The sequence below is a fragment of the Erigeron canadensis genome, chromosome 4, assembly GCF_010389155.1.
Source record: "Erigeron canadensis isolate Cc75 chromosome 4, C_canadensis_v1, whole genome shotgun sequence".
NCBI lineage: Eukaryota > Viridiplantae > Streptophyta > Magnoliopsida > Asterales > Asteraceae > Erigeron > Erigeron canadensis.
Window position 1 is genome coordinate 41073390 of NC_057764.1, and position 17641 is coordinate 41091030.

Below are 17641 nucleotides of genomic sequence, written 5' to 3' on the forward strand. Positions count from 1 at the left end.
TACACCATATGCATGTTCCATTTCACTCTCTATATATCATCATCCACCACCCCCATATTAACATTCACAGTACAATTTTTATATTTTCTTTAAAATCTACAAATTAATTAACGAAAGCTCTTCTTCAATTCAAGCTTACACACATATTTTTGTTTAATTTTCAAAATCCACTCCAGATTTTCATCACTTCATTACAGGTATACAAAAATTCAGATGAATATATATATATATACATACACACACACATATATAATATACACATAACAATCCCCAATATTAACATTCACATTTTTTTTATATCTTCCTAAATTCTACAAATTAATTAACATCAGCTCTTCTTCCATTCAAGCTATCACTTATTGAGATATACACATATTTTTGTTTCATTTTTCAAAATCCATTCTAGATTTTCATTTCTTCATTACAGGTATACTAAAATTCAGATGTGTATATATATACACACACACACGCACATATATATAATATATACATACATATACACATATCAAATTACTATGTTTATTTTATAATACATGATTATTCTATATTTACTAACTTATTTATATATAATTTGTAAGATAAATTCAACTTATTTGTATTATACACACACACACACACATAGTATATACATACATATATACATATCAATATTTACTTATTTATATTAAATTGTAAGATAAATTCAACTTATATGTATCAGATATAGTATTGTATATGTGTAATACAACTTTTTTGTGTATGTGATGAATATAGAGAAACAGAGAGAGACAGAGTGATTATGATGTGTTTGCGTGTTTCTGATAGTGTGTGTGTGGCCGGTAAGCACGGCGGAAGGCGGTGGTCGCCGTGTGTGTGGTGGCGGTAGCATAGATACGAGTGTGTTTGCGTGTTTCTGATAGTGTGTGTGTGGCCGGTAAGCACGGTGGTCGCCGTGGGTGGTTTGTGAGTGTTGACCGGAGAAACGGTAGAAAGTTGTTGTGTTAGTGTTACCGGAGAAACGGTGGAAAATTGTTAGGAAAAGTGTGACGACGTGAAGAAGGAGATAGAATTGATGTTTCTGTTTTTGATTAATTAGTTAATTATGGATAATTTACTATTTAATGCCCTAACTTAAGCTACTCGTATTATTTAACCAATGATAAATCATCATATCATTAAAATAGATTAATTTAATGAAGTGATCCCTTTCTACTAACTAATGCTTAATACACTAGTAGTTTTTTCTTTTCTACAGTGATTAATTGATATACTTGAGTTATTTACATTTTTTAACTTCTAGTATATATATTCAAGGCTATTTTAGCTACATTTAGAATTGTACTCGTATTATATGTCGTTCATTATTTTTGAGACCATGACATTGTATTGTAGCTACATTGTGTATATGTGCAAAGAGATGAATCTGAAAGTTTTGCCAAAGCGATTCACTAAATTAATTTATTGCTTTCAGCAACAAAAAAAATCCTCTAAATCTTTGAAATATGTTTGTTAAACTGCTGGGCAGTACCAAATTCATCAAACTACATGTTTACTTCATTGATTAGTTCAATTGGTTTTTAGTAGTAGAATTATCATTGTGTAAAATGCGTATCGCAAAACTGTTACTTCAATGCAAGTTGGTTAATACATTGTTAGCTAGCTAGCAGCAACAGAATTAGCGATTGTGTGATATTCGACCTCATGTTGTGTATATAATGCGTAACTCATCGCATGTTTTGTATATTGTGTTTATTCAGATGGCTGAAGGACAGGGAGCTACTTATACACTTGATCAAGCTTTATCTGCAATTGGCATTGGGAAATACCAGCTTTATCTGCTTGCTTATGCTGGATTGGGCTCGATAGCAGAAGCCATGGAGATGATGCTGCTTACTTTTATTGGACTACGGATCCAGTCTGAAATGAGTCTCACTCCGACTCAAGTAAATTTGATATCAGTTGTCACTTATGTTGGATTATTGGTTGGGTCATGCTTCTGGGGATACATATCCGATTGCTATGGAAGAAAGTAAGTTCCTCTGCAAGCATCTATATATTTTATTGTGTATGAATGTATTTATGTGCATATATGTGTGTGTTTATGTATGAAAGTATGCATATGCTGGAAATCTAGTATATATTCGTTGGAATTCATTTCTGTGTTAATGTGTGGGTAACTCCGTAACTATAGAAGCTTTTATATGTTGCTTATTCGAAGACAAATCGTATAACATGCTAGATAACTTGTAGATGCATGATTTGAGATATATATCCATATGTGGCATATAATGCACAAATTTGATCAGGTTGGGTAAATTGCCAAAGTCAGGTACCTCATAAATGGGTCAGTCGGCTTGGGTTGACCAACTGTTATTTTCAATTGAGCTTAATATGATCATAAGTTAAATTCAATTTAGATTCTGTCATTTATTTCTAACTTTAACACAGTGGATACTCCTACCTGTCTATCACTGTTTCTGTGTGTTTATGTATGCACATATTGGAGGATGAATATCTACAATAATTTAGATATATACCGTGTGATCAATGATCATTAGCAAGTGTATGAGCTTTTTAAGGTTTCCTATAACATGCTTAGGCTATCTCCAATTGAGAAATTTGTGCACATCCGTCGAGATCCATTCTTGTTCTTTCTTGTCCATAGCATTGAAGCATGTTTGTCCTTGCTTGTCCATAACCTATATATCCTTCACCAAGGATATGGTTTTGGATGTCCATAGCCTTTTACCTATATTAATGGGTAATGATGTGGAAGATGTAAGGATATGTACGGATGTTTGTATGGTTGGAGGTAAAATTAAAGGATTTTAAGGATTTGTAAGGATGTGATGTGGTAGCTGAAGGATGCCTAAAAACATCCTTAGCATTGGAGATAGCCTTATAGATGTAAAATCATAAATGTTTTCACTTTATAAACTGGTCAAAAGTTGGGCCAAAACAGAGTCAAAATTTTTGATTACTTCTACTTTCTTGTTTGATATGAGTTGGGCTAAAAAAAGGTACAAAATTTGGGCCAAACCAGGGTATAAAGGTTCGATTGGTAATGCTTTCTTGTTTAATATGAGTTGGGTCAATATAGTGTCAAAGAGCTGGGTTGGTCCAACTTTATTCATTATTGTCATATAAGTTGGGCCAAGATATGGTCAAAACTCAAAAGTCAAAACAGGGTCAAATCTAACAGCTGAAGCCTGAAGTAGTCCAACTTTTTTGTTTTATATGATTGGATAAATCAGAGTCAAAAAGTTGGCTTGATCCAACTTTCTTGTTCTAAGTACAAACATATTGAAAATCACCAGCCTCTGTATACTTACCACACCACATTAGAAAAAGAAAACATATTTTGATTGCTTTTATGCTAAAATTATTAGATGCCATGTTAAAATCATCATCCACTACCTAAGAAAGTAAGAATTCTGCGCCTTTTCTGAAAAATCTATTAGCTCTGCAACTATACTATACTAATATATACTATACAATCTTCACACTAAAATGCTAAAGTTAACAATTTGTTGATTTCTGTTGGTGTTATTACTTATCATGTTCATACAATAAAATTCTCTTGTTCTGTGTCTGGTTGTTTTAGGTTTAAATTACAGCAGTTTAGTTTGGAGTTTTTTACTTGTGATTCATAAATTAGGGTTCAACCTTGATATTAGTGATTTACTTTCCAACAAATTATTTATGGTTAAAAAGTAATTGAATTTATGAACAAGGACCTAGTTTGCCACTTTTATCGATATGTGATATCTGAAGGCCACTTCTCCATACAAGTTCACAACCTAGCAATTCTGTTTCAGGAAAGGGATAATTGGTGCGTCTATAGTTGCTGTTATAGCTGGCTTCATAAGTATTAAAACTTTCACTTATAAATGGCTCCTGCTTGTTCGAGCTATCTTTGGCTTGGGTCTCGGAGGGGGGCACATATATTACACATGGTTCGAGGAATTTCTTCCAACCCCAAATCAAGGAATTTGGATGGTTGCGTTTTCAGGCTTCTATACATTCGGAACGATAGTGCAAGCTCTTCTTGTTTGGGTACGACATAAAACTATGATTACATGTTTCTGTAGGATCATCATAGTCTTGTTTTTTAAAAAATATATTTGACCCAAAATCTTCTATTATTAAATATTGTGGTCTTTGAATTTTTTTTCCTTTCATTTTTATTTGCAGTTGATAATCCCCAATTATAGTTGGAGATGGCTAATGGGAGCAGCTATAGCTCCCCATTTTGCTGCATCATGTCTCATTTGGTTGGTACCTGAATCTCCTAGATTTCTTTGTGAACAAGGACGAGTGGTTGCTGCACATTTTGTCTTGGTAGCAGGAGCTGCCATCAATAGTAGAAAACTACCTGAACGCACGCTCATTTATGATCAAGTAACTTCCAATGTGGGTATAGATCAGCCCGTAAGAACACGTGGACCTCTAGAGAGACTAGAGGAGGCCCACGTCGGGCATGGCATTAGTTCACCGTCAATAAATCATGAGGATTCAACCGACTCAACTCTAACCCTTCCTCTCTTAAATAAAAGTTATGCCAATCCAAATGATTTTGATTCTCAAGAAACTGGTTCTGTTTTTGATGGTTCACCACGAAGTACTCGTAACAATTTGGGTACTTTGGCTCAAACAGATATAGTCAATGATGATAATTCTGCCAATACAGGTCAAAATCCTCTTGAATCTGTCACTGGTGACTTTCTTGGCCATTTAGAAGAAAGTGCTCACAATTCTGCTGACATTTCTATGTATTCACCAGAAAGAACTAATTCTTTGACTGAGATATTCGATGATGAGCATGATGAGAGACATAATGATGAGAATGATGATGAGAGAGTTAATGATGCGAATGAAATTTCTACCATTCAAGATGAGAGACTTAATATTGTAAATGATGATGAGAGGCAGAATGATGAGAATGAAATTCATACTATTCACGATGAGAGATCTAATGATGTGAATGATGATGAGAGGCAGAATGACGAGAATGAAATTCGTACCATTCATGATGAGAGATTCAATGATGTGAATGATGATGAGAGGCAGAATGATGAGAATGAAATTCATTCCATTCATGATGAGGGATTTAACGATGTGAATGATGATGAGAGACAGAATGATGAGAATGAAATTCATATAATGGTACCTCAGTTGCCGTTTTCTTCTTCTTTTGGAAGCGGTTCACATAGCATAACCTCGATTTTATCACCAAGGTGGAGGCGCACAACATTATTAATCTGGGTATTGTATTTTTTTAACACGTTCAATTACTATGAATTTGTGCTCCTGACGTTCCAATCAAGCCCTGGCTCACTTTTTACTGCCAAAGATTTCAAGAATTCTTGGCCTTTGCGCAATGTTTTTATCATTAGCTTGGCGGGTAACCTTACCTAACTTTTCATACATTCAGTTTTTTGTTTTATCTTTGTAATTGATTTTACCAGAGTATTTATCATTAATCAGTCAATATTTGGTTTTATTTTTTCAATTTTACAGAGATCCCTGGGCTTATAATTGCAGCTATTATGTTGAATAAGTTTGAACGCAAATTTTCAATCATAATCCTTCTGGTGGCAGGAGCATTTGTGATATTTCTTATAATGTTCTTTCAAGGCAAAGTGTTGACTCTGATTTTAATGTTTTTAGCCCGCATGTTTATGTGGTCGAGCTTTGTATTGGTTCAGATTTATTCCACAGAGGTATGTCATCTCAAAAGATAAATGCTATAACTTTCTCATTTTAAAGATATCCTAATTCCTAAGAAATGCATATATATACTTTGCCTATACCTTACATAATTTATACCAAGTGTATACGGTGAAATATTGCAGGCTTTTCCGACAACATTAAGAACAACCGGAGTTTTGGTGGCGACGGCGCTAGGTAACACCCGGGGGACGGTGTGGCCAATCATATCTAGCATAATTCATGAAAGTGGCTACATGCTCCCATTTCTGCTTTATGAGGCCAAAATGCTTGTAACCGGACTCTGTGTTTCGTTAATTCCGGTTGGGACCACACAGAGGAATTTGGAGCTACCTGTTCAACAAAATCGACCGGGGGATTAGATGTCTTTCATTGTTATGAGCATTGTGATGCTATATATTCTCTTTGATCATATATTTGAACTGTGAGGAGCTATCTTAGTACTTTGATGAATTAGGAATATAGTAGTAATAGTTTTATGTATAAAGAGCATGTGTGTTCAACTCTTAATTAACTGAGCTTATGTGCCCAGTGATGGGGATGGGGTTACTTTTCTATTATATATATGCAAACTGAATAACTATATAAACTTTAATACCAATACTAATTATGGGTTTGACTTTGATCTACTATAATAATGACCTAACCTAGCCCAAAAATGGACCTGACATGATCCGTATGCCCTTTTAATATCCTGAACCACCTAACTTGTAATTCTAATTCTCTGAGCTATCATACCCAAGCTTTATAAAACAAAGGGCCCAATATGCAATCTCTTCAACGAAAACATCATATGATTTTCCATTTAACATAGCCACAACTATTTCTTCTATGCGGGACATGGACTCGCTGAGCACGGAAACTTTACAATGAGATATTGGACCGTCCTGTCCATGTTAACATACACATTCCACAAACCTCCCAATTTCTTCAAAGCATTAGCATTGGGTGACCACGCAGGTAGTGGAAGATCCACTGAATCTAACCATACAAAGCGCTCTTCTGGAGTATAATCTTTAGTCACTTGTTTAAACTCAGAATATATAGTATTTAGCATAACCGTTTGGGCAGTGGCGGCTCAATGAATTTGGAAGCCTAAAGCAAATTCTTATTAACGGGGCCTTTCGAGTAACAATACTATTGGTATCTTAAACAAAGGTTAAATTTTTCAATTTAATTAAATGCAGAAATTTTGACAAGTTTTGAACAATAATTTGAGATGAACACTTGTAATCAATAGAATTGTAGTTTCATTTCATCTTTTATGTAACGTTTAACCATATAAATTTTTCTACATAAGTTAAGCTTTTACGTATAAACTTGTATCCGTTGGAACACTTGTTACTTAGTTGATAAAACTTAAGTTCTTTAATTCCCGTTTTTACATAATTATATGCATAACTAGAAAAATATGAGGCCTTTGGATACTTGAGGCCTAAAGCTCTTGCTTCACTTGCTTTACCTTTGAGCTACTACTGCGTTCGGGTAAGTAAAGATATGATCATCAGTACCCATTTCTATCCATACCCACCTTCCGCCAACATGGTGAATACCAACCTCATAATTAGTAAAGATATGATCATCAGTATATGTTTCTTTATTTGTATATATTTTTTGGTAATCAATATAACCTCATCACATCCCATCATTCGGATCTTATGAAACAAATTACAGATGACATCCACGTCATTCACCTTAGCCAAAATAATGTGATGGAAATCAAACTCCTACGTAGGGGTGGCAATGGAATTGGACATTGATCCAAATCCGACCCGATCCAATCCATTTATAGCACTTATTGGATCAAAAATAATATCCATTAATTCATTTAACAATCCAATGGATTGCTCCATTTATCCATTTAAATATTTGGATCGATCCGTGATCCATCCAGATCGATCCAGATTGATATATCACCAAATTTGAATGGTGCTCCCGTGACCCGTGTCTCGGTCACGGGTGCCTCTAGTGACCCGTGTTTCGGTCACGGGTGCCCCCTAGTGACCCGTGGCCCGGGTGCCCCCGGTCAAACATGCCCCTGGTGACCCGTGTCCCGGTCAAGGGTGTCCCCTGTCAAACATGCCCCCGGCCCGGGTGCCCCCGGTCAAACATGCCCCTCGTGACCCGTGTCCCGGTCACGGGTCCCCAGGACAAGATGCCCCTGGTGATCCGTGCCCCGGGTGCCCCCGGTCAATGGTTCCCTTGGTGATCGGGGCACGGGTCACCAAAGGCACCATTGGACGGGGACACCTTTAATCGGGGGCCCCGTGACCGGAACACGGGTCTCCAGAAGCACCCGTGACCGAGACACGGGTCACCGGGGGCACCCGTGACCATGACACAGGTTACCGGGGGCATGGGCTGAGGTGACTGGGGTGAGTGGTGACTAAGTCGAGGTAACTGGGGACACGGGTGACGGGGGCACCAAAGGTTTTCCCTTACTAAACGTTTCGTTAGTTTCTAGAAAGTAAATTTCATTTACCTAAAAAATAAAAATTATTTGAAAAAAATTAATGGATCGATGCGAATGATGATCCATCTATTTAAAATTATTTGGATATGAATTGGATCACAATTCATTATGTTGGATCACGGATCGGATCATGATCCATTTAAGTTGGATTACTAATGGATTTGATGATGATCCAATCCATATCCATCCATTGACACCCCTACTCCTACGTACAATCACCATCTTTTATTGAGACAATTTTCAAAACAGGAAGGATTCAAGAGTAGGAACCTCATCTTCTTACCCGAGACAACCTATGCAAACAACTTACATGTCTTAAAATGAAGGTTGTAAAACTCGGCCAATCCAGCCGATTTTCCGGAATCGAATCGTGGATCGGCACCTCTACGAGTCAGAGTCTACTGGACCGGCCATAAAAATCGGCAAACGACGGTCAACATCGGTCAACGGCCAACTTCCGGCCAAAAAGGGTAAACTCTGGCCAAAAAGATTGTAGTTCAAAAGTCAGATCGGGTAAAAAGAAGAGAAATAAGGAAAGGATGACTGCTATTATTATATGAAAGGAAAGGGTGTGATTTTTGGTAATGGTGAGACATACATATACATAGATATATGTACAGTAAAATAGAGAGAGTAAAAATGACAACACGAATGGATAAACTTGTTACCCTAAATTTGTTTTACTTTCTTACATAATGACATGTTTTACTTTATACCCCTTTCTTTTTTTTATATATACAATTAGCCCCTCTTACAACTTCTTTAGTTTTAAAAGTCCTCCAACTTATAAACTTTCATAAAAGTTCAAAAAGTTAATATCATAATTAAGAGGTATATCAACACATATATTAACTTATATTATGTTTAAATTTCACGATTTGAACTATTTTATTAATTTTTTCAAACAATTATATTTAAGTTTGAAGTATTTTACATATAAATACAAAAAGTAATAGTTTTATTACTTTATATATAAAAAAACTCAACCTGATTTTTTCTCCGATCCGATCCGAATTTTTAAAAATCATGACTCCCCTCCTCGCCGATCCGATCTCGAGTTTCTCAACCTTACTTATAATTACCAGGAAGAGTTTGAGCTTGATTGGAGACAACCCTTTTAGTATATCCTTTGCCATGGGTACCCCTTTACCATCCTTACGGTTAAACCCCATTATGTCCACAAATAGATTGTTTACAAACGAAATCCTAAGATTCTGATTCAAAGAAGTTACCAACTTGGCCTTCAAAACCTGATAAACCTTAAGGATTTTCTTGATTTAGTTAACCGTTTGGAAATGAAATGTAGAATTTTAGGAAGAAACAGAATTTGGGAATAATTGATGTATTTGATTAATTAAGAAATGATTTACAATTACAAGTACATATAAAGCTGAAAAACTAATGCTAATTATATCTATCTATATCTATATACTTAACCACCTATTATAAAATTGAGAAATTATCACAAATCATCCATGTGGTTTGTTTGATTCGCATTTTCATCTTTATGTTTTTTTTATCATTAGGTATCCTTATGCTATTCATTCTCATTACCAATCGTCCCTGCCACTAACAGCCGTCATTTTTGCCCCCTTAAACCCCTCATGTGCAATGCACATGAGGGTATTTTGGTCTTTTTCTAACAAGAGTCTTCTTCTTCATCAACCCCAAATAAAAATAAACGGACCTTTTTTTCATTTCTCATGTTTTCTTAGACACATACAAATCCAAACAAAAACAATGAGATTTACAGACGAACAACACTGATAGCCATACTATATCCTTTTATTGCTCATAAATGAATCCACCCTTTTTTAATATATTAGAATTGATGATTAACTATGAAAAAATGAAAGTCGGCATACATTTATTTTCCCTAGGAACATATATTTCTAATAAATTGGAATAGTTAATCGTCTACAACTTGGAACAACCAACATATTCCCTTTATATATAGACCTTTTATACACAAATGTATCAAATACCTGCTAGCAAGTATACATCATCAAGTTCACCGAATAATCAGCAACAGCTAAGTGAAGTGGGTTTTTCCTAAAATGAGAAACTCAAGTGTGGATTTTAATGGCAGATTTGTTAAAGGATGAAAAAGATGTTGGAGATAATATGATTCGTATTAATTAATATAATGTAAACATGATTAATGATTACTTACCTGAAGATCCTGAGGAACTTGTTAGTTAATTCAGCATACGTGCCATTGTGATCGGTTCCCAAATTAAGATGACTATGGATTAGATGGGGAAGAAGAGAAAACACACACAAATAATGGTGCAGCCGAAATTAGTGATTGATTAGTCACTAATGACTTAATTATGTTATATTTATATATAACATTTATACTTAGCCCCCTTGGTGTTTTGTGTGATGTGTATTATAAGTCTCTTTAATTCTAATCACCTAATGGGAAACCCTATATTATGTCATTAATGGTAAATACGCCCATCGTATATTTACCGACATAAGGATTTCAATTATTTGTCAATTATCATATCGGACTGAGATATGATCGGTGAAGGTCACAACTACGTGAGTCCAACATTCTCCCACTTGACCAAGCGATCATTTATCTATGAGTATCACAGTTAATCCGGCTGGGATAATACTCATTTTGTTTTAAACCGAAATCATAGCAAATAAGTACAGTCGTAGAAAAGAACATCAACTCAGGACCCCCACTAGTCAAACTATGACTCAAAATTCAAAACTAAATAGGCAATGATCAATTGACTAAGATAAATTTTGTTACAATAATGTCTATACACCAATAAGCATGCTGAATGTAAATAATAGACAAACAAAATCTGAATACAGAGGAAAATTTTATTAAATATAATGACCCAACAAGTACAATATGCTATCAAATTAAATCTTTTGTGAGCCCCATCTTCGACACATGTCCTATGAAGATATTAGGAGGAAGACCTTTGGTCATCGGATCCGCTAGCATATCATTTGTACTTATGTACTCAATACAAAGAACATTTTCCTCAACCCGTTCGCGTACAAACAGATACTTTGTATCGAGGTACAGTCCAGCGCCAGTCGAACTGTTACTGTTCGAAAAAGTTACGGCAGCTGAGTTATCACAATAAAGCTTCAATGGTCTAGAAATAGAATTGACAATTTTAAGTCCACTGACAAGGTTCCTTAACAACATCCCATGACAAGTGGCATTGTAAACGGCAATATATTCAGCCATCATGGTGGACCTTGCAGTCAGTTTCTGTTTATGACTCCGCCAAGAGATAGGTCCGCCAGCTAACATGAAAATATATCCAGAAGTAGATTTCTTATCTTCCTTGCTTTTAGCAAAATCGGAATCTGAATATCCTACTACTTCTAAGTCATCACTCCTTCTAAAGTTAGTTTGTAGTCTTTGGTCCCTTGCAGATATCGTAGAACCTTTTTAGCCGCTTTCCAGTGTGCCAATCCAGGATTAGACAAATAACGTCCTAGCATACCGGCGATGTAAGCGATATCTGGTCGAGTGCAGACTTGAGCATACATAATGCTCCCAACTACAGATGCATAAGGTATCACCCTCATCTGCTCCTTTTCAATCTCAGTCCTCGGGGTTTGGAAAGAACCGAATACGTCTCCTTTAACTACTGGAGCTACAATGGGCGAGCAGTCCTGCATTTTATAGCGTTCCAGAATACGGTCAATATAGGCCCTTTGAGAAAGACCCAGAACACCATTACGCCTATCCCGGTGTATTTCGATACCTATGACATAAGAGGCATCACCGAGATCTTTCATTTCAAAATTCTGCGAAAGCATGCGCTTCGTTTCATGCAGCATATCCAAGTTGTTACTTGCAAGTAGGATGTCATCTACGTACAAAACGAGGATTATGAAGTTACTCCCACTGATCTTGAGATAGGTGCATTGATCCACTGGATTCTTTAAGAAATCTTGTCCTTTCATGACTTCATCGAACTTAAGGTACCATTGATGTGTCGCTTGTTTCAACCCATATATGGACTTCTTCAACTTGCAGACCATGTGCTCTTTACCTTTTGGAATGAATCCTTCAGGCTGCCACATGTATACGTCTTCTTCCAAGTCTCCATTAAGAAAAGCGGTCTTGACATCCATCTGATGTAACTCAAGATCAAAATGAGCTACTAGTGCCATGAAGATCCTTAGGGAATCTTTACGAGACACAGGAGAAAAGGTCTCTTGATAATCAATTCCAGCCTTTTGAGTATAGCCTTTTGCAACCAGTCTAGCCTTATAGTGTTCAACATTTCCATTCGGGTCTAGTTTGGTTTTGAAGACCCATTTACAACCTGTTGGTTTGGATCCTTCAGGAAGTTCAACCAAATCCCAAACGTCATTATGTTTCATGGAATTAAGCTCCTCAATCATGGCGTCATTCCATTTAGAGGCTTGGTCACTATTAATGGCTTCTTGATAAGAGGTAGGATCAGTAAGCTTTCCAATGTCCTCATCTTCAGCTAAGAAGGTGACATAATCATCAAAATTTGTGGCCCTTCGTTGCCTGGATGATCTTCTAAGCTGAATTTCAGGTTCTGTAACGGAAGGTCCTTCATTATTCGCAACATCAACATTATGATTAGGAGGAGGATTCTGATTAGGAGAAGGAGGATCATTGATATTAGCAGCGTTGTGATTAGGAGAAGGTTGATCAGTGGTTTGAGCAGCGTTGGGTACAAGAGGAATTATCAGAGGACTAATAACCGACGAGTGGTTTCCCCCCGCATCTTGTACTTCATGCAAATCCAAGTTATGATTTGTCGTGCTCCCACTGATCTCTGAGTTCTCAAGAAAAGTAGCATGTTGCGTGTCAGTGATGGTAGTAGTATGGGTAGGACAGTAAAACCGATAACCTTTTGAGTTATCTGGATAACCAACAAAGAAACATGTAATGGTTTTAGGGTCCAGTTTCTTTAGGTTTGGGTTATAGATTTTAGCTTCGGCAGGACAGCCCCATACTTTCATATATGCTAGACTTGGTTTCTTACCTGTCCAAATCTCATGAGGAGTTTTAGGGACAGATTTGGATGGAACCCTATTGAGTATATGAACGGCTGTTTTTAAGGCCTTAGTCCAAATGAAATTAGGTAAGTTGGTGTTGGCAAGCATACTTCTCACCATATCCATTAAGATTCGGTTTCTCTTTTCAGCAACACCATTTTGTTGAGGAGAACCAAGCATGGTGTATTGGTTGATAATGCCATGGTCTTTGCAATAATTATGGAAAGAACCAGGAGCTTGACCAATGTCAGTATGTCTGCCATAATATTCACCTCCCCTATCTGATCTTACAACTTTTATTTTACGATCGAGTTGGTTTTCAACCATAGTTTTATAATCAATAAAAGTTTGTAAAGACTCAGATTTTTTCCTTAATTAAATACAGGTACATATAACGCGAATAATCGTCAATGAATGTAATAAATGATGTATGACCAGTGATTGATGTGGAATAAGGGCCGCTAATGTCAGTGTGTATTATTTCCAACAAGTTGGAACTCTTAGTGGCTCCTTTCTTGTTACCTTTAGCCATTTTGCCTTTAAGGCACTTAATACATGTTTCAAAATCACTGAAATCGAGATAAGGTAAGATTCCATCTTTCACGAGTCGTTTCATGCGATCTTGTGAGATGTGGCCAAGACGTTTATGCCACAACATAGAGGAATTCTCCAATTTCTTAGGTGATTTTGTCTTTGTTTTAGTTACATCATCAACATTAAGAGACAACAAAGACTGGGAAAATTTATGATCTAGTTCTAATTTATACAGTAATCCATCCAAAAAACCACGACCAAGCAATTCATTATTTAAAGTAATAGCAATCTTGCCGCTACCATGAATCATTACATAACCTTCAGGATCAAGTTTACCAATAGATACAAGATTCCGAGTAATTCTCGGTACATATAAGGTATTTACTAGTCTAATAGTCTTTCCGGTACTCATATGTAAAATTAAAGTTCCCATGGCTTCGACATCTAAGAGATCACCACTTCCAACTCTAAGCTTTCTTTGGCCCTTTGGTAGCTTCTGGATTGTAAGGAATCCCTGCATTGAGTTGGTCACATGAACCATAGAATCAGAGTCACCCTACCATGTATTAATAGGTACATCAGTCATAAAAAAATCAAATATTGCATAAAGTACGTTACCTTTCTTAGCTAGCCATTCCTTGAATTTAGGGCAATTTTTCTAAGTGTGCTCATTTGCACGACAGAATTTACAATGAAGTTTGCCACTCAAGGGATTAGAGCTAGAAGCAACTGCACCAGGATTGGTCTTAGGGACTTTATTTGCAGTCTTATTACCAAAATTACAAGATCTACCCTTCCTTTTCTTAGAATTAGCAGTGGTGGTAAGATGAACAGACTCAGGCTGTGCCAGTTTGAGGCGTTCCTTCTCTTGCACACACATCAAAATTAGATCACTCGTTGACCACTTATCCTTCATAGCATTGTAATTCACTTTGAAGGTGTCAAAACGAGCAGGTAAGGATGTCATGATGAAATGCACAAGAAAGTTATCTGACACTTCCATTTCAAGGCTCTTAAGCTTATTAGCCATGTCAGTCATCTTCATGATGTGTTCACGAACACCACTGCTACCATCATATTTCAGAGTAAGCATTTGCAGCATCAAGTTACTTGCCAGCGCCTTTAATGATCCCTTGAAATGATCCTCTAAAGATTTGAGGTATTCCTTCACTTTGTCAGAATCAGGAATTGCTCCTCGGATGCTGAGGTTGATTGTGTTCTTGACCAGCATAAGTGATAAGCGATTCGCCTTTTCCCATCTATCATAAGCCGCCTTATGTTCCCTAGTGGATTGCTCAGTAACGGCAGCAGGTTCATCCTGACGAATGGCAAGGTCGTAATCTAACATGCCTAGAGTCAGCATCAGTTGATCCTTCCAAGAAGCGAAGTTCGCGCCAGTGAGTGGCTCAATGCCAAAGTTAGGTACTGACAGTGGAGATAAAGAAGATATGAATTTATGATACGAGTTAAAGAAGGTTATTATAGTGACGTAGTTAGCTGTGTAAAGCGGACTAAGTGAGGTCTCTTAGAGTAATGAAACTAAATTAAGTATGCCTAATGTTCCTAAAGTTATGAGACTGTGACCATTATATTAATGAAGCAAGTGATAAGTATGCTTATAGTAAACACCAAAACCATAAGCTAAAATTAGGCTCCACTTAGATGTTACATCACCTTTGGACAGAAGTAACTAATATCTAAGCGAAAAACATGAGCTTTAGGTTCGTGCAACACAACACTTATCTTTTGACCTTTGGGCACAAAATTAAGCATCGTGTATTTTATGCATGAAAAAGAGTTCCTTTTACCACACATAACATATTAAATCACCTTTGGGCAGAATTAATATGTTAAGTGTTTATTATGCAAAGGGAAAGAAAACGCAACACGAGAATCATATTTGACCTTTGGGCGCAAACAATGAAACCATGTATTAGCGCGAAGCCCCCAAGCATTACGGGGGTCCGGGGGCAGCGCCCCTGGAAGCGGGGTCCAAGGGGCAGAGCCCCTGGCTGGGATCGAGCAAAAATTTTCACCCTTAAAGTACTATGGTAAAAATGTCTTAAAAAAAATCATTTCTGAAAAATTAGAGACAAATTTGACCATAAAATTATGGGGTTATTTTAAAGTCAAGGTTGTCATTTTAAGGCCGTATAATTTCAGATTTCGATAAAGACTAAATCAAAAGACGACTTAGGTTAACTCAAAATCAAATTCAATAAAGACTAAATCAAAATCGACTAAGATTAATGTCGAATTCAATAGAGACTTAATCAAAAAACGACTTGAGTTAACGTCGAATTGAATAAAGTCTAAATCAAAAAATTAATATACGGTCGAGTTCGACTAGCTTGAGGTCGAACTCAACTAGCTTGAGTCGAAATTGACTAGCTCGTGGTTTAGCCAAGACTTATGATCGAAGTTTAGCCAGCTTGAGGGTCGACTAGCACCACAATTTAGGTCGAAGTTCGACTAGTGCAAGATGAGGTCGAGGTTAAGCTAGGTCGAGGTCGAGGTTAGGCTAGGTTGAGCTCGAGGTCGAGCCTAAGGTCGAGCTCGAGTGCATTAACTTAGAGGTCGAGCTCGAGTGTTTAGCTTATGGTCGAGCTCGAGTAAGTTAGTGAAGCAATGTAAGGTCGAGCTTGACTAGTGTCCATAAGGTTGAGCTTGACTAGTATCCATAAGGTCGAGCTCAAGAGGAGCGGCCTAGAGGTCGAGCTCGAGCAAGAGTGAGGTCGGGCTCGAAGAAAGCTGAGGTCGAGCTCCAGTAGTCTTATGTAAGGTCAAGCTCGAGCTAGGTGATTAAGGTCGAGCTTGACTAGACTAGTTAGGTGGTCGAGTTCAACTTGTAAGCTTAGTGGTCGAGTTCGACTAGGGTGTTTAGGGTCGAGCTCGAGTGAGGTTAAATGAGGTCAAGCTCGAGCTATGAGCTTAAGGTCGAGCTCGAGCTATTTAGTTAACATCGAATTCGAGTTGTTTAGTCCATTGGTCGAGCTCGAGTGAAAAACACGAATTACTTATCAAATTTTAGAGTAATTAGGATCAAACTCAAAGAAATTAGTTGAGTTTTATCAAGAACACGAAGAACACAATTAAGATTCTTCAATTTTTTAAGAAAAAACGAGGCTTTTTATGATCAAAATTATAACCAAAACCTTATTATCGTTTATTAAAATCACGTTTTTTAATTTTATAAACCATTTTCGGTTTTAATAATAATACGAATCAAGAAAACATAAACCTTTGCTCTGATGCCAGATGTTGGAGATAATATGATTCGTATTAATTAGTATAATGTAAACATGATTAATGATTACTTACCTGAAGATTCCGAGGAACCTGTTAGTTGATTCAGCATACGTGCCATTGTGATCGGTTCCCAAATTAAGATGATTATGGATTAGATGGGGAAGAAGAGAAAACACACACAAATAATGGGGCAGCCGAAATTAGTGATTGATTAGTCACTAATGACTTAATTATGTTATATTTATATATATAACATTTATACTTAGCCCCCTTGGTGTTTTGTGTGATGTGTATTATAAGTCTCTTTAATTCTAATCACCTAATGGGAAACCCTATATTATGTCATTAATGGTAAATACGCCCATCGTATATTTACCGACATAAGGATTTCAATTATTTGTCAATTATCATATCAGACTGATATATGATCGGTGAAGGTCACAACTACGTGAGTCCAACAAAAGAAGCAACACCTTTATCTCTCACAAGCACCACACCACCACCACCACCACCACCCAATGGCCATAATCACGACGTCATCCTTTCTCCTTCATCATCACCACCACCAACCAGCCGTCGCACCCATCAAAAGAAGAAAAAGATTACGCCGCCTGTCGGAACTTTAGTCCGCTTGAGGTTTAGTCTGACCACCAC

General features: G+C 36.8%; 2 protein-coding genes across 2 annotated transcripts; one reads left to right on the forward strand and one right to left on the reverse strand.

Annotated features, from left to right (window-relative positions):
- The first annotated feature begins 3302 nt into the window (after positions 1 to 3302).
- Positions 3303 to 6240, forward strand: LOC122597745. Its single transcript, XM_043770314.1, has 5 exons — positions 3303 to 3404; positions 3798 to 4035; positions 4174 to 5383; positions 5500 to 5702; positions 5835 to 6240. Exons 2-5 carry the CDS (start codon positions 3976 to 3978, stop codon positions 6069 to 6071), a joined length of 1710 nt encoding a protein of 569 aa, XP_043626249.1. The 5' UTR covers positions 3303 to 3404; positions 3798 to 3975; the 3' UTR covers positions 6072 to 6240.
- Positions 6241 to 14396: 8156 nt separating this feature from the next.
- LOC122597628 lies at positions 14397 to 17105 on the reverse strand. The gene is made up of 2 exons (XM_043770203.1): positions 17060 to 17105; positions 14397 to 15163 (listed from the first exon to the last, which is right to left on the reverse strand). Exons 1-2 carry the CDS (start codon positions 17103 to 17105, stop codon positions 14397 to 14399), a joined length of 813 nt encoding a protein of 270 aa, XP_043626138.1.
- Positions 17106 to 17641: the final 536 nt, after the last annotated feature.